Here is an 18777-nt window from a genome sequence, read left to right as displayed (position 1 = left end):
TTACAGTAGTACGAGAAGGTACAGTAAGAGAAGTGGCTAACAAAGGGTGTTAGAAGAGCAGAGACACACAAAATCAGTTAGGTTGGCATCATCAGGGAAGGCTGATCACAACAGGCCTTTGAAATAACAAGGAAGATCAGACAGGCATGGTGGCTCATGCCTGTAATCCCAGCACTTTGGGAGGCTGAGATGGGCAGACTGCTTGAGCCCAGGAGACCAGTCTGAACAACATAGTGAAACCTCATCTCTACCAAAAAAAAAAAAGATTAGCTGGGCATAGTGGCAGCTGTAGTCCCAGCTACTTAGGAGGCTGAGGCCAAAGGATCGCCTGAGCCCAGGAGGTTGAGGCTGCCATGAGCCACGATTCTGGAACGAGTAGTAACTTAGCTATCTTAGAAGCAGAGTGGTAAGAGCCCATCAATATGCCATTAAGAAAATGTATAAAACTACCCTGACAATAAGTTCTAATACTAAAGAAAAAATTCATTTTAATCCTAGAAAGAGTGGGTTCTCATACAAACAACAAAATCTCATTTTAAAATCTCTATTCCTCTGTTTCCTCAACTTTCAGATGAAATATTAACAAAACATATCTCATATAGTTGTTGTGAAGATTAAATAAGTGAGTATACTCAAATGGCTTACAACACTGCCTGGCATGGTACTAGTGCTTAGTAGTTATTATTATTTTTATTATTAGTATCCTAGAAGAATTAAAGTGGCAAGTGATACGACCTATTATTCCAAACATGGCAAATTCACAAAACTATGAAAAGTTAAAATAGGGTTTCACAGGAAAAGAAAGACGTTTACTCAAGTATATATTATAGAAAAAACAAAAAGTCAAAATGATTCTTCATTTCAAGCTACACATAATTTTGAAAGGGAATTACTTCATTGTTAAGGTTGGTTAAAAACTATCTTCAAGGCAACTCAAAGAGTTTTAGAACTTTCTCATTTGGCTGTCATTGTTGGAAAGCTTTACAATGTTGAGTGAGTGGCCTTTTTAAATTTTTCTCTCATTTTTTTTTTTTTTGTAGAGATGATATCTTACTATGTTGCCCAGGCTGGTCTCAAGCAATCCTCCCACATCGACCTCCCACCTGCTGGGATTACAGGTGTAAGCCACCATCTATGAGATGTTTTTCTGGAGAACAGGTAGAGAAAAAAGAACACTTTATATAATAACCTTTCTCATTTAATCTCAACTCTAAGACAGATAACTTTAAAACCCTCCGTTTTGAACAAGTACATCAACAAATACATTAAATAACTTGTCAAAGAGAGCTAGTAAGAAGGTGAACTCCAAAATTCTTTTTTGTTAGTCTCAGTCTCACTCTGTCACCTAGGCTGGATTGCACTGGCATGTTCACAGTTACCACAGCCTCGACCTGTTGGGCTTAGGTGATGCTTCTGCCTCAGCCTCCTGAGTAGCTAGGACTTCAGGTACTTGCCATGATGAATGGCTAATTTTTTTTGACTTATTGTAGAGACAAGATCTCAGCCAAGTTGCCCAGCCTGGTCTCAGGCAATCCTCTCACCTCCGTCTCCCAAAGTGCTGGGATTACAGATGTGAGCCACTGTGCGGATCAAAATTCATACTCTTAATCAATATTGAGCCTCTTGCAATTAAAAGAAAATAAAAAGACAGAGTTGGGACCAGAGTAGCGTGATGGCTCATGTCTATAATCCCAGCATTTTGGAAAGCCAAGGCAAGAGGAATGCTATCTTTCTGCCCTCAGCCTCCCGAGTAGCTAGAGCTACAGGTATGCACCACCAAGCCCTGCTAATTTTTTTTTATTTTTTGTAGAGACAAGGTCTTGCTATGTTGCCTAGGCTGAACTCAAACTGCTAGGCCCAAGCAATTCTCCTGCCTCAGCCTCCCAAAGCGCTAGGATTTCAGACATGAATCACTGCATTTGGCAGAAACTCTTAATTCTGATTAGGGTATATCATATGTATTTTTGCAGGCTACTTAAATTCTCTCAGCTCGAGACATTCAACCAGAAAATTAGCTTGTAAGGACATGTGAAATAGCAAGAAACAAGTAAATGTATCTGTTTAATGATAACAACTGCCATCATCTCACATGTTATGAGAGCCAGCAATAAATACACAAAAACGCTGGGTGCCATAGCTCACACCTATAAGCACAGCACTTTGGGAGGCCAAAATGGGATGATTGCTTGAGTCCAGGCATTCAAGATCAGCCTAGACAACATAGCAAGACCCTCAGCACTACTTTTTTTTTTTTTGAGTTGGAGTTTCACTCCGTCACCCAGACTGGAGTGCAGTGGTCGCTCCTGGCCACTGCAGCCTTGACCTGCTGGGCTCCGGTGACCCTTCCGCCTCAGCCTTCCAAGTAGTTGAAACTACAGGCGCACGCTACCTCGCCCAGCTAATTTTTGATTTATTGTAGAGATGAGGTCTTGCCAAGTTGCCCTGGCGGGTCTCGAACCCACGGGCTCAGTCAATCCACTCACCTCGGCCTCCCAAAGCACTGGGATTACAGGTTGAGCCACCCAGCCCGGCCCCCTCAGCACTATTAAAAGAAAAAAAAAAAAAGCTGGGGATAGTGGTGAGCACCTGCAGTCCCAGTGACTTGGGAGGCTGAAGCAGAAGGATTGCGTGACCTCAGGAGGGTGAAGCTGCAGTGAGCCGTGATCGTGCCACTGCATACCTGCCTGGGCGATAAAGACTCTGACTCAAAAAAACAAAACAAAACAAATACACACGAATGTTCAGAGGTCTATATTCTATTTAAAGACATTTCAAAGAAAGGACTGAGGTTCAGTCACTCCTTCTGGGTTATGGTAAATACATTTAGGCAGAGGCTAATTCATCTTCTCCTTCCCAACCAGTAGTGACCTCATAATAAAAGAATGTATACAAATTGATTCATATGTTAATACAGTTACAATTACATACATTCAAAAACACCTGTTGTAGAAATGTCAGGAGATGAGTGAATTGTTGATTTAATTTGTTCAAGTACAAATATTTACTGAGTGACGATTATGTAACAGGCACTTGGGAACACAGCAATAAATGAGACAAAGATTCCACTCTCAGGAAGCTTACATGGGGAATATGGGCAATTAAAAAAAAAAATGCATAATTTATGACAAAAAGTAACTGCTTTAAACGAAAAATAAAGCAGTATAGGAATATATTGATTAGGATAAGAATGTTACTTAACATAGAAATTCGGCCAAAGCTGTGTTATCTGAGAAAGTAATAGAGACCTGAGTAAAACGGGATAACTAGATGATAATTAAAATTCATAATATTAACTTCAAATTGTCAAAAAACATTAAAATAATACACATAGTATAATAATTTTTTATATTTGATGGAATCTTAGTGTTTAACCTCTTGATTTCACAGGTGTATAATATGCCCCAACCAAGCACTACAGAAGAATGGTGACTAAAATCCACCAATAAGTGACTGTCATTCTGTTTGAGAAGAAAGAAATCAAGGTAATAGTAACATTTAAAAACAGTTTCAGGAAAATGTCTAAAACTTGAAAGGTGCCACACTTCAAAATGGTTAACTTTATTTTTAAGATGGGGGTGGGGAAGGTATTATTATAAAGAATAATAAGTAGATTATAGATGTAGTTATATCAGAATAATAGCACGGGGAAGACCCAAAAAACCAAAATCATTTTTTGGAGTGTGGGCCCCTTTGTAGTGCATGCTTACCCCACTAAGTAAGTGTTCTAGGGGCATCAGTGTACCAGCTAGTGTTGTGGTGAGAGGCTGTGCTTGGCTTCAGTGAAAGTTTTTTTTGTTTTGTTTTGTTTTTGAGATTCTTTCATGATGGGTGAAAACGGCCTGACCATGGGTCCTGAATATTTATTACAATGCTACAAGCGATGGATCAGGAGTCAGGGGAAACTGTATGGGTGGGGGTGGGGAAAGAGTATCTGATCCTAAACCACTTCCCGGGGAAGTGAGGACTAGTTGGAGGCCCAAACTTCACCTGCACATAGACTACTTAAGTACCTCATCCTGACTTGTATCTATCTCAATAATAAAGGGAAAAACAAACAAACAAAAACAAAAAATGGCATGACCCTCGTGCCTCACCCTCCCTACTCACCTGATCTCATCCCAAGCAACTTTTTTTTGTTTCCCCAGATGAAAAAGGTCCTCAAAGGGAAAAGTTTTACCCACGTGAAAGAGAGGAAACAAAAAACAGCAGCAACACTAAAAGGCATCAAAATTGATAAGTTTAAAAAAACTGTTTTGAGCAGTAGAAAAAGCATCTTTGTAAGTGTCTTCCTCTATAATACTGAGTGACCACTCACAGAAACAAAGATCCGAGTATCACGTGTTTTCACTCATATAATGGACCTTGAACATCCAACGTAATTCTGTAAGAAAACAACTGACGGTACTGGGAAACTATGGGAAGTGAGGGGGATGGGATTAACAGTCGCAAATATCTGTCTGGGGAAGGGGAAACATCTCTTATCAACAGGGTGCCTCAATGAAACGTAATTGTACACCTAACCCTTAACCGTACCCCACAAAACCATAATAAAAAATACTGATTCAAAAAAATAAAATAAAAAATAAAGTTATTAACAAACAAACAAACAAAAAAGTGTAGTGCATCAAATGGAGAGTATTAATGCTTTGAAGGTGACTGACATTTAGACATGTAAGAATAAACACCAAATTTTAAGATTCCAGTTTTTTGTGGCCCCCCCTTGTACATACTACAGAATATTACAGTGTTTATAAAAATGAGTATTTCTTCATCGTTTGTATTTCATCTAAAGATGAGGGTTAGAAAAGTATAATTTTCATAACTACATTTAAAAGCAAGTTTTACTTCTATGAATAACAGATTACATAATAATACAATTTGTTAAATGAAGAGTTTGAAAGAATTTGGTCTATGAAAGAAAAATTTATTTACAAGAGTAACAGAAGTTGGAAGGGCTAACCCAAAGAGATTTTGAAGTACACAATCTTTGGCTTTAGTCATAGGACTCAGGGAAAAAAAAAAAACCTTTGACTAAGTTGAGTTCTCCCCCTAGTGGAATCTGAAAATAATCTATTTCTGCGACAGAATAATCTGAAATCTATGATTTTTATAACTGAAAAAGGAGTTTCAGGTTTTAACAAAAGATTTATTCACAAATCCTAACCTGCATTACGTATACGTATATATAATTAAATGTTGAAACTCTAAGATATTAACTGAAAACACCAAGGAGCACTCAGTCCTAAGTCCTGAAAGAGAAATCGAAATGTTTCCGAAGTAGAGGAACAAGACCTACAGAAACACATAGCACTTTAGGAAGACATAGCACTGAGCAAGCTGGTACGGAATTTTGCACGAATGTGGAACTTACAGCAACAGGATAATTCAGATTGGAGAGAGTACAGTGTATGGGGGGGGAAGGTAAGGTGAAAAATGAAGCTAGAAATTTAAGCTTTGGCAAAAATAAAAAGGTAAGGCTTGGATGCTAAGGAGTTCTAATGTGGTTTGGCAAGAGGCAGTCAACAAAAGTTTTTATGTTTTAGAAAGACAGCTCTGGTGACTGTAAGATGAACTGAGAAAAGGAATGTGGTTGGGAGGTCACCACAGTAGTTCAGGTAAGGGGGAAGCAGATGAGCTAAGAGAGCAACAGGGGCATAAAAATACTGAAAAAGCTACAAAAAAGTGTTTAAAATGATTCAAATGATCTTTCATTTAGTTTTAGACTTATTTAGGACTTTTTTGAAGGGTTGAAGAGTTGAGCAAGACACTTTAACTTGTATAAACTATTAAGAATTACTCAAAAGCTAACCTATAAAAATTGGTAAAATGTGGGTGGAAAGTAAACTAACACAAGCAGTTTGGAAAAGCACTGGTTATCTATTAAAAGTTGAAAACATGTATATCTTACACATACACCCAGGGTGTATATGTGTACATATGCTAGAGAGTAAGAAAGAGTAAGTGGAGTGACTACTAGGTTGAATAATTTTATAGGAGATGATCCATTCGTCAAGACTTGAGATGTAAAAGAAGGAAGCCATTTTGGAACATGTCTTATTTTAAACATATAATTTGAGGTGCCAACTTCCAGGTAGAACTGTTCAGAGTCCATTAAAGTCACTGGCCTACTCACCAAAAGACAAAACAAAGAAAAAAAAACAATAACAAAAGGCAGGACACAGAGTGGGAGTAGATCTCTGCAAAACATAACATCAACACATAAGAAAAAGACAACCCAATAGAAAAATATAAGTAAGGCAGGCATGGTGGCTCATGCCTATAGTCCCAGAACTTTGAGAAGCCAGGAGTTTAAGATCAGTGTGGGCAATATTGTGAGACCTGTCTCAACAAAAAATTAAAATATTTAGACAGGCATGGTAGCAAATGCTACTTGAAAGTAGCTACTCCCAGCTATTTGGAAGGGTGAGGTGGGAAAATCGACTAAGTCCAGGAGACTGAGGTTGCAGTGAGCTATGATGGTGCCACTGCACTCAAGTCTGGGCAACAGAGCAAGACTATGTCTCTTTAAAAAAAAAAGATTTTAACAAGACACTTTACAAAAAAAGGAAATCCAAATAGCCAACTTACTTAGCAATCAAGTGTAAATTAAAACCACAATGAAATATTGCTGCATATCCACCAGACTTGCAAAAATTAAAACATGTAACACCACCAAGCATTGAAAAGGACATGAAACAACAAACACTTTCACAAGCTGCTGTTGGGAGTTTAAACTACTACAAGAAATTTGGAAGAAAAGCTGAAGATTTGCATGTCCTACAACCCAGCAATCTACACCCAGGTATACATGCTAGAGAAGCCCATGCACACGAGATCAATGCAGTACAAGAATTCTCACAATCACAGTATTGCTCATGACAGCCCCAACCTGGAAATTCCCAAACACTCACTAATGATAGAATGGATGAATATATTGTGATATACTAAAAAAAAAAAAAAAAAAAATGTATTCAATAATAAAAATGATGACTCTACAAAAACAATGAACAAAGAAAGAAGAGACACACAAAAATATTCAAAATGACTTCATATAAAACTGAGTAACTGGGAAAACTAAGCAGTATGGGTCAGAAATGCATACGAAGATAATACAACTATAAGGAAAAGCAAAAGAGGGATTATTATAAAAGGATAAGGGAACAGGGTGTGATTGGGTAGACTTCTTGAGTATAGGCAATGTTCTCTGTCTTGAGTTTGGTAGTAGTTCCCTCTGTAGTGCTTTTGCACATATAATGTAGCTTTGTTTTACGAACTTCTCTGTATACTATGCTTCACAATTTTCAAAAAGGATTTAAAATTATTGGTAAGGTGAAAGAGGCTAGGGTTGGAGACAAATTATGATTCATTGTTGTAAAGATGGCTCCTAAAGCCATGTGAGTGAGTCCCTTCACATTCAGAACTGATAAAGATGCCTGAAAACAATAGCTAACCAGTTAAGAAGAGAGTCAAGAGTAATTGGTATTAGGAAAGTCAAGGGAGGAGAGAATGGCAAAGAGACTGAAGTAGTTAATGACAATAAATGAAGTAAGCATGAGTAACATAAACAATTTTTTAAAATACCAATAAATGTGAGAGTTAGGATTCCAGTGATCACTTCATCAAGAACCAATGTATGCTAACACCTTCCTATTAATAGTAAAAATACCGCCTCACACTAATTAGAATGGCCATTATCAAAAGAAGTATGATAGCAAGTGCTGGAGATGATGTGGAGAAAAGGGAACTCTTATACACGGCGTGGGAATGTAAATTAGTACAGTCACTACTGAAAACAGTATGGAGGTTTCTCAAAAAAATTACACATAGGATTACCATATGATCCACCAATCCCACTATTTAGTATATATCCAAGGAAATGAAATCAGTATGTTGAGAAGATATCTGCATTCCCACAATCATTACATTACTCACAATAGCCAAGGTATGCAACCAACCTAGGTGTCCATCAATAAATGAATGAATTTGTTAAAAGTGGTTGTATACATACACAGTGGAATACTATTTGGCCTTTAAAAAGGAAATCCTGTCACTTGTGGCAACATGAATGAAGCCAGAGGATATTATGTTAAATGAAATAAGCCAGGCTCAGAAAGACAAATACTCCATGATCTCACATGTAGAATCTAAAAAAGCTGAACTCCTAAGTAGAGAGGAAAATGGTAGCTACCAGGGGTGTAGCAAGAGGAGGTTAAGGACGTTACAACAAAAATTCCATGAGTTTTCTTTTCTATTTTTCAAAAACTGTAACACATTACACTTCATTTTAAACAAAAACATGCAGCATCTCAGGTTCTTCAATCTAATAATATGTTATAAATACTATAATTTAATAAGTAGAAATATATCTGAAGAATCAACAAAAAGAATGATTGAAATCTGGCTATTTTGTGATTAAGATGTATAGAAAAGTGGCAAATTCTTATGATTTCCTTGATTTAGAAAAGTATAGACCTCAGCTGGGTACAGTGGCTTAGACATGTAATCCCAGCACTTTAAGAGGTCAAGGGCAGGAGGACTGCTTGAAGCCAGGAATTCAAGATCAGCCTGAGCAACATAGTGAGACGTTGTCTCTACAAAAAAATTAAAACAAAACAAAACAAAAAAACAGTAGGGCAAGGAGGCATGCACAACAGTCCTAGCTACTCAGGAGGCTGAGGTAGGAGGATTGCCTGAGCCCAGGATGTCAGGGTTGCAGTGAGCCATGATTGCACCACTGCACTAGTCTGGGCAACAGAGTGAGACCCTGACTCAAAAAAAAAAAAAGAAAAGGACACAATAAAACTAAAATTGCCTATGCTAGCATGACTTGAATAACTGATTATAAATATATTATGCAGTTGATTCATATGAGAGCCTGAAATCCCGCGCCTTTGGGAGGCTGAGGTGAGTGGATTGCCTGAGACCACGGGTTCAAGACCCGCCTGGGCAGCAAGACCTCATCTCTACAATAAATCAAAAAATCAGCTGGACATGGTAGCGCATGCCTGTAATTCCAGCTACTTGGAAGGCTGAAGCGGAAGGATCGCTGGAGCCCAGCAGGTTGAGGCTGCGGTGGCCGGCAGCAGCCACTGCACTCCAGTCTGGGCGACAGAGTGAGACTCCAACTCAAAAAATAAAAAAATAAAAAAGGATACCTTTTGGTAAACTTATAAAAATCATAACATGTGATTACTTTTGATCCAGATCAAAAGATGAGGCTATGATATAACATATGTTTAGAATAAATTTTAAGTTGAAATTTAGAAACGTGAAAATTTCAATGTGAAGAAAATTCCAGATGTTTGCAACAAAAAACTGTATTGTGACTCGGAGTAGACTATAATAAAAGACCTAGACAAGATTTTAGATGCAACACTCTGCCCATATAGAAAATGCACCACCTTATATTATATGACAGCAAGTAAGGCATCAGAAATGACAACATACGTTCATATTTAAAGCTTTGAACTTTCTTCTAGCTTTCTTATAGCTTTAACAATAGAAACATGATAAATTTTCACTCAAAAATGGACTTGGACTACAGCTCACACCTGTAATCCCAGCACTTTGGGAGGCTGAGGTGAGAGGATAAGGTAAGTTAGACCAGCAAAATTAAAAATGTATATGCAAAGGACAATATCAACAGAGAGAAAAGGCAACAAACTGAATGGGAAAATGTTTTTGCACATCACATATCTGACAAGAGAGTGATATGGAGAATATATAAGTAACTCCTATAACTCAACAACAAAAGCAACAAACAGCTTGATTCAAAATCAAGTAAATAACTAGACAATTTTTTCCAGGGAAGATATATAACTGCCAAATAAGCACACTAATACATTAGGGAAATACAAATCAAAACCACAATGAAATACCACTTCACATCTATTAGGATGGTAATTATTTAAAAAATACAGAAAATTAAGTGTTGGTGGGGAGGTGGAAATAACACCCACGCTGGTAGGAAGGTAAAATGGTATAGATTCTGTGGGAAATAGTAGGGCAATTCCTCAAAAAATTAAACGGAACTACCACCTGATTCAGCAATTCCACTTCTAGATATAAAATAGTAAAAGTAGTGACTTGAGTAGATATTTGTACACATATGTTCATAGAAGCATTATTCACAACAGCTAACACATGGAAGCAACCCATATGTCCATCAATGAATGAATACATGCCATGGGATATTATTCAGCCTTAACACTGAAGGAAATTCTGACAGTACAACACAAATGAACAGAGGACATCATACTGTCGGTCACAAAGGACAAATACTGTCATACATCGTTTAACAACAGGATATGGTCTGAGAAATGCATCATTAGGCCGCTTCCTTGTGCAAACATCATAGAATATACTTACATAAACATAGATGGCATCACCTACTACACACCTAGGCTTTGTGACATAGCCTACTGCTCCTAGATTACACACTTGTACAGCATGTGACTGTATGAAATACTGTAGGCAACTGTAATACAACGGTCAGTTATGTGTGTGTTTAAACATATCGAAACATAGAAAAGGTAAAAATGTGGTATAAAAGATAAAAAATGAGCCAGACACAAAAGCTCACACCTGTAATCCCAGCACTTTGGGAGGCTGAGGTGAGAGGATTACGTAAGCCCACGGGTTCGAGACCAGCCTGGGCAATATGGTGAGACCTTGTCTCTACAGTAAATCAAAAAATGAGCTGGGTGTGTTGGCACACACCTGTAGTTCAAGCTATTTGGAAGGCGGAGGTGGATGGATCGCCTGAGTCCAGCAGGTCGAGGTTGTGGTGGCCATGAGCATGTCACTGCACTTCAGCCTGGGTAACAGAGTGAGATTTTGACTCAAAAATAATAAAAAATAAAAAATGTTACACCCGCATAGAACTTAACATGAGCTTGCAGGACTGGAAGTTGCTCTGGGTGAGCCAGTGAGTGATGGTGAGTGAAAGTGAAGGCCAAGTACATTAGTGTGCATCACTACAGATATTACATACACTGTGCACTTAGGCTACACTAAATTTACAAAAAACTACCTTTCTTCAATAATAAGTTAACTTTATCTTACTGTGACTTTTTTTTAACTTTATAAGCTTTTAAATTTCTTTTAACTTTTTAACTCATTTGTAATAACACTGAGCTTAAAACACCATTGTCTATCCATACAAAATATTTTCCTTCTTTATATCTTAATTCTATAAGCTTTTATTCCTAGTAAATTTTTTTTTTTTTTTTTTACCTTTTAAAGTTGTTAAAAAAACAAAGACACGGCCAAGGTGAGAGAATTACCTCGGCCCACGGGTTCAAGACCAGCCTGGACAACTTGGCAAGACCTCATCTCTACAATAAATAAAAAAATTAGCCAGGAGTGGTAGTACACCTGTAGTTCTGGCTACTTGGAAGGCTGAGGCGGAAAGATCACCAGAGCCCAGCAGGTCGATGCTGGGGTGGCCATTAGGGAGTCACAGCACTCCGGCCTGGGCGACAGAGTGAGACTCCAACTCAAAAAAAACCAAAACCAAACAAACAAAACCCAAAGACATAAGTACATACATTAACCTAAGCCTCCACTGGGTCAGGATCACCATTATCACTGTCTCTACTGCCACAACTTGTCCCACTGGAAGATCTTCAGGGGCAATGACATGTATGAAGCCATCATCTTCTATTAGAACTCGATCTCTGCCTAAGGCTGTCTTACAGTTAATCTTTCTTTTTTTTTATAAGTAGAAGAACTATATTCCAAATTAACAATAAAAGTATAGTAGAGCAAAACAAAACAAAAGTATGACAGCATAGCAAATATATAAACCAGTAACATAGCAATTTATTGCCCATAATATTGTATGTGGTATACTTTTAGACGAGGGGCTGTGCAGTAGGTATGTTTATACCAGCATCACCACAAACACGTGAGTGACGTGTTGCACTACATTATAACAAAGCTATAGTTACCAGGAAATAATCTTATCTCATAATCTTCTGGGACCACCATTATACATGCAGGCAGCTATAGTCGCTAGGTGATAATCTTATCTCATCATCTTACAGGACCACCATTATATATGCAGTCTGTCATCGACTGAAATGCCATCATGCAACATGTGACTGTATTGTATGATTCCACTTTTATAAAGTAACTAGAGTGGTCAAATTCTTAGAGAGAAAGAAGAATGGTAGTTGCTAGAGGTAAAGGGAGAAGGGAATTGGAAATCAGTGTTTAGTGGGCACAGAAATTCAGTTAAGGAAGATGAAAAAGTTCTGGCAATGGATGGATGGTGGTGATAGCTGCACAACAACGCCAATGTTCTTAATTCAAAAGAATAGTATACTTCAAAATGGCTGGTTGGGCACAGTGGTTCATACCTGTAACCCAACACTTTGGGAGGCTGAGGACTATTTGAGGCCAGGAGTTCAAGACCAGCCTGGCCCACATAGTGAGAACTTATCTTTATAAAAAATAAAATAAAATAATTAGCCAGATGTGGTGGCACATGGCTGTCGTTCCGACTACTTAGGAGGCTGAGACAGGAGAATTGCTTGAGCCCAGGAGGTTGAGGCTGCAGTACTGCAGCCCGGGTGACAGAGCAAGATCTTGTGTCTCAAAAAAAAAAAAAAGTTATGTCTATTTTACAATGAGTAAAAAATGTAGTTAGAAATGAATATGTATTAAAAATAGGATCACAGTCATGAGGATGAAGATAGGTAGAAGGAAGAAAAAACCAGTGCCTTATTTTCACATTACTGTATTGTTTCTATGTGGTACCTGGATTTCAAGCTCTGCAATGTGCTGCTGTAGTTCAGCCACGGCGGCTATGCTATCTGCTTCCCGGAGTCTCACAGCCATCACTTCTTCCTTGTTCTGGAGTGGCCAACAAAATACACAAATAAACCAGATGTGTTTAAAACTCGAACTTTTCAGATTTTATAAAAGTCCTAAGGTGCATAAGCCACATGTGAGTATGATGCAGCAGGCTCTGAGGCAGCATTTGCAGTGAAATGGGACATGCAATGTACACCATGAAGCACACATAGCTGGACCAAGCGGGATAAACAGCAATTATGAATGGTTATGTATCAATTCAAATCAGGTTTTGTCTCCAGACAAATTTGTGTGAAACTTATGAAAACACTTCTGAGTTTTCCTGTGTTTTGCATTTTGAAACTAGGGATCACAGACTGGTATTATCTCTTAAGCAAGGACATTCAGATTCAGGTGTAGAAGGAAAATAACATTAATATTATAAACAATATCCTGGTACTTTACACAAATAAGAAATAAAAGGAGCTTTAATAATGATCAGTTAATCATAAGCTATAACCAAATAAAACTAAATAAAATTAATCAGAATTATATAATTCAAAGACTGGCTTCCTTGAAAAAGTTAGATTTGTTACTGAATCAGTCCAACAAAACAAGGTAAAATATACGTATTTAACCAGAATGTATTAGGTGCTCGAGTAACAATTAATATACTGGTCATTGTCAAAATCTGTAAAAGGCATTATAAAAGAGTAAATAAATCAATTAGCAACTTAAACACAAGGGGAGATATTAGATTTAGCATCTGTAACATACTTCACAGAGGTATTAATGAACAATCGAAAATTAAATTAAATCCCATATCATTCTTAAAATCCTCTAATATTCTGAATCTGAGCCCATTACTTAGATAAATTCAAAGAAAATGATTAAATGATAAGCTTCCCAAAAATTTATTTCCAAAGAATACTTTACTTTGCTTAACAGATGCCAAGATATTTGAAGAACAATATTAAATCCAGTAACATTGTTATCAAAGTATGTTTAAGGGAAATACCAAAAATAAAAAACATTACATTTATTTCTCTATTAAATATAAGTCAGTCCAGATAATTTAGCATCATAAAAACTCAATCAGATATTGGTATGACAAATCAGACTGATATAACCTCATGTAACATGATTTTATTTTTAAATTAGTCTAGTCCAGTCATATCCCTTCAAAGGGGACTACTTAAGTTAGTACAAATTTCAGTACTGCCTTCAGATTTCTGTCAGTGTAAATTGTAACAGCCATGCATATTTATTAGGATGTAATTTCACCTCTGGATTTCAGTGACACTGATAAACCACTCAAGCTTCACTCTTGGTTTTTAATGTCACCAGAACAAGTTGATGGAATTACAGCTTTATATGTGCCATTGAAAGTCTTATTTCTTATAGAATAATAAGGCTGGAATCCTTAAAGGGCATCATTCCTACCACCTCCCCATGGAAAGGTGGACATCCAGTTTATTTTTTAGATCCTGTGACTTGCCTATGGTAGTTCATTCGAATGTCAGACTATAGTCATCTCTTTATTTCACACACTTGTGCACCAACACACCTCCTCCTCCTCTCTGTCCATCTCACTGCCCACCCCTGCCACCACTACACCGCAAATTTATTTCAGAAAAACATGTACTTGTATCCAAATACTTCTGATGCCTTTTGAGTCCAAACACTTTACACAACACACACACACACACACACACACACACACACACAAGCATAACTGATTAAAATAATAATAGGTAATATACACATTTTTCCTAATTCACTGGTACACACACATTTCTTTTGCTCTCTCTTCTAACCAGAAAACATATCAACACTGACTGCCCACTAAATAAGATACCAATCAAAGCAGAGAAGGGCTAACCTCTCTAAATTACCAAAAGGTCAAGCCATTAAAAGCTTGGTTTTAAAGGGCTACCAGTCAATAGAAAAACTGTAAAGAAATATTAGTAAATGCCAATACAGGAAATTAATTTAAGCAACAAAATGGTTGAAAATGAGGTTTCTTGCTGAAGTCTTAGCCCAGAAGCAAGACAACCTGGTCTGGAAGCAACCACCAAACAAGTTCAGGAAAACTAGGAAGACAGACTGGCTTTTTGGGGGGACCTTATTTTGTTTTTAAAATTATCGAATCATGAGACAAACCCAAAAAGGGCATTAATATATTGACAAAAACATCCATCAGCTACTTGGCATACTTACCTTGCATTCAATCTCTGCTTGCCTGCGCTTTGCTTCACTTAGCTGAGTGAGTAGTCCCTTGTTCTGAGCCGAAAGATACTGCACCTTCTCCTGCAGGCTGGTGACTTCTTGTTCTGCTCTTCGAAGATGGTTACTGTTGATCTGGTTCTAATAATTAAAAATATAAATACTCAGACTAAAAATAAAAGATGTGAAATTTTTAAAAAATTTTACACACCTGAATAACATTATTTAAAAATGTTAATAGCTATAGGTCGATTTTATTCAACAAATAAACACTGAAAAATAATAAAGATATAAAACTGTTTCCTTTATTTTTTTAGAAATGGGGTCTTGCTCTGTCGCCCAGGCTGGAGTATAGTTGCACAGTCATAACTTACTGCAGCCTCAAACTCCTGGGTTCAAACTATCCTCCTAGGACACAGGCTAACTAATTATTTATTTTTTTATAGAAACAGGGTCTCATCATGTTATCTAGGCTAGTCTCAAACCTCTAGTCTCAAGTGACTCTCCTGCCTTAGACTCCCAAAGTGCTGAACCAATGCACACTGCCTAAAACTTCCTTAAAAATCATATCATAAGCTAGGCACAATGGCTGCTCATGCCTGCAATTCCAGCACTTTGGGAAGCTGAGGTGGGAGAACTTCTTCAAGACCAGTCTAGGCAACATAGTGGAACCTTGTCTCTACAAAAAATAAAAAATAACTAATTTTTAAAAAATCAAATCATCCGGCTGGGCATGATGGCTCATGCCTATAATTAGAATCCCAGCACTTTGGGAGGCCGAAGTGAGAGGACTGCCTGAGCCCAGGAGTTTGGGACCAGCCCGGGCAACTTGGTGAGACCTCATCTCTACAGTAAATCAAAAACTTAGCTGGGCATGGTGGCACACGCCTATAGTTCCAGCCACTTGGAAGGCTGAGGGGAAGGTTGCCTGGCAGGTTGAGGCTGCGGTGGTCGTGAGTATGCCATTGCACTGCAGCCTGGGTGACAGAGTAAGACTCTGACTCAAAAAAAAAAAAAAAAAAAAAATCAAATCAAAGAAATACATAAGTTCCTATGGTGTAATAACATAGATACTGGTTTTCATCCACGGTTCTTGGGCTCCTAACTCCCATCACCCTTGTTAAGTCAGGTGCTTTAGGCCTGAGGAAACAGAGTCTCTCAGATCTTCTCCTGTCCTCCTTTCACCCGACTATGGGCCTTAAGACCCTCCCTAGAGAGGGTACCACCCTATACTCTGGAAGAAGAAATGCCGATGTCATGAAGTATCCACACAAACCCCAAAGAACTGGACTCGGGGAGCTTCCAGAGAGTTGGAATTTCTTGGAGGGTGGTGCACCCGGAAAGGGCAGGTGAGCTCCAAGCACCTCCCCCATCCCTCCCCCTGCACTGCTCTTCATCGATAGCCTTTGTGATATCCTTTATGACGAACCAATACACGTGTCTCCCTGAGTTCTGTGAGCTGCTGCAGCAAATCAATTGAACCCAAAGAGGGGATCATGGGAACCCCAACTTAAAGTCAGTCAGAAGTTCTGGAAGCCCAGACTTGCAACTGGTGTGTAAGTGTGAAGGGGTGCAGTTTTGGGGACTCAGCCCTCACTCCATGGGGTGTGACACTATCTCCAGGTAGGTTGGGATTGTTGGGATTGAATTAGAGCTAGGGTTCACTGCTTGGTGTATGGGGAAAAATTCCTGCATCGATCACAGAAGTCTTAGTCTGTGGTGATGACTGTTGTGGTGGTGTGAGATCAGAGGGAAAAACACAGTTTGAGTTTTCTTCCTAAAGTAGTTTCATATTAGAAACTCTCATTATAACTCAATATACCATTTATTAAAAAAATCAGTAAAATACAAAAATAATTACATACAACATGTAGGTATTGCTTTCTGAAATAGGCAATGTGGGTACAAAGTAGGTAGATACAGGAATGATAAATTTAACTTCTCTTTCCAGTTACCAAAAGAAAGCACAAATGATCAAATAACCATCACCATTTACTGGACTGTAAACTCCTTGATGTCACAAAATGTATCATGTATACTTCTACATGCCCCCAATGTTTCACACTATTTTTTTAATAGAGTGCAAACTGATTTTGAATTTTGGCTTTGCTATTTGGTCATTAAGCAAATAAGTTAATTACTCTGAGTCACTATTTCCTCATTTGAGAAACATGTATAAAAATACCGCTGGGTGCAGTGGCTCAAACCTGTAATCCCAGCACTTTGGGAGGGCAAGGTGAGAGGATTGCCTAAGCCCAGGGGTTCGAGACCAGCCTGGGAAATTTGACAAGACCTCATCTCTACAATAAATGAAAAAAAAATTAGCCGGGTGTGGTAGCACGCGCCTGTAGTTCCAGCTACTTGGAAGGCTGAGGCAGAAGAATCACCTGAGCCTAGCAAGTTGAGGTTACAGTGGCCATGAGCATGCCACTGCAATCCAGCCTAGGTGACAGAATAAGACTCCAACTCAAAAAAAAACCAACAAAAACCTTCTAAGCCAGGCCTGGTGGCTCATGCCTGTAATCCCAGCACTTTGGGAGGTAGAAGCAATAGGACTGCCTGAGTCCAAGGGATCGAGACAGCCTGGGCAACTTGGTAGACCTCGTCTCTACAATAAATCAAACAATTAGCCATGCGTGGTGGCACATGCCTGTGATTTCAGCTACTTGGAAGGCTGAGGTGGAAGGATCACCTGAGCCCAGCAGGGGTAGATAGATTTTTTTTTTCTGGCTCACACCTCTAATCCCAGCATTTTGGGAGGCCAAAGTGAGAGGACTGCCCAAGCCCATGAGTTTGAGACCAGCTTGGACAACATGGCAAGACCTCATCTCTATAATAAATCAAAAAATTATCGAGGGGTGATGGTGAGCACCTGTAACCCCAGCTACTTGGAAGGCTGAGGTGGAAGGATCTCCTGAGCCCAGCAGGTCGAGGCTGCAGTAGCCATGATTGTGCCACTGCACTCCAGCCTGGGCGATAGAGTGAGACTCCGACTTAGAAAAAAAAACAACCACTTTCTATTTTTCATGTCATTGTCTTCAGAATTAAATGAAATTATATGTCTAACAGGGACTAATATGTAGTAAGAATGCAATAAATGCTACTTGCTTATTGATTATAGTTACAGGACATGTTAAACAAAATATATAGACCTTGAATTGACTAACACTGAGGCAGTTTTCACATTCAGTCTTGACCTAGCCTGAATTCTCTCAATCCCAAAGTGTTCTAATAGTGACCTGAAAGAAACAGTAGGGACTTTCATAACCAAAACAGGTAAAAATTTAATTCCTCATTTAACAGTTCTTAAACCATGGCTGAGTAACTTATCCCATTTTAGCACACTGGTAAAAGTATAGATACTATTTCTTGCCCTTTGAGGCTGTATTGTGAAGATTATGTGAAAGAAGTTTATAAAAGGAGTCTCACACAATGCATGCAATTTTATAGATACTTAATGCTCAGTTGTTACTACTATCATACCTATTCTACCTCACCCTATGAAAATGACTCTGTCTTCAGTTGTAATGAAAAAATCTAGATCATCTAATACAGTGGTCCCCAATCTATTAGGCATCAGAGACTGGTTTTGTGGAAGACAATTTTCCCACTGATCAGGGGGAGGGGTGGTTTTGGGATGATTTAAGCACATAAGATTTATTGTACACTTTATTTCTATTATTACATTGTAATATATACATTGTAATATATAATGAAAGAATTATACAACTCACAATTTTTTTTTTTTTTTTT

The 18777-nt window shown here is 38.3% G+C and overlaps 1 protein-coding gene across 1 annotated transcript in view; it reads right to left on the bottom strand.

Moving 5' to 3' along the window:
* The window catches only part of EVI5 (ecotropic viral integration site 5), a gene marked incomplete at its 5' end in the record, with an annotated part of 141020 nt that overhangs the window by 58068 nt on the left and 64175 nt on the right, over nt 1–18777 (bottom strand). The window contains 2 exons of the mRNA XM_021711472.1: nt 12763–12858; nt 15019–15165. Coding sequence (XP_021567147.1) covers nt 12763–12858; nt 15019–15165 — 243 coding nt within the window. The remainder of the gene's footprint in view (nt 1–12762; nt 12859–15018; nt 15166–18777) is intronic.

The sequence above is a fragment of the Carlito syrichta genome, unplaced genomic scaffold, assembly GCF_000164805.1.
Source record: "Carlito syrichta isolate Samal-C Ts95f unplaced genomic scaffold, Tarsius_syrichta-2.0.1 Scaffold302314, whole genome shotgun sequence".
Classification (NCBI taxonomy): domain Eukaryota; kingdom Metazoa; phylum Chordata; class Mammalia; order Primates; family Tarsiidae; genus Carlito; species Carlito syrichta.
This window is presented reverse-complemented; position numbering and strand designations above follow the sequence as displayed.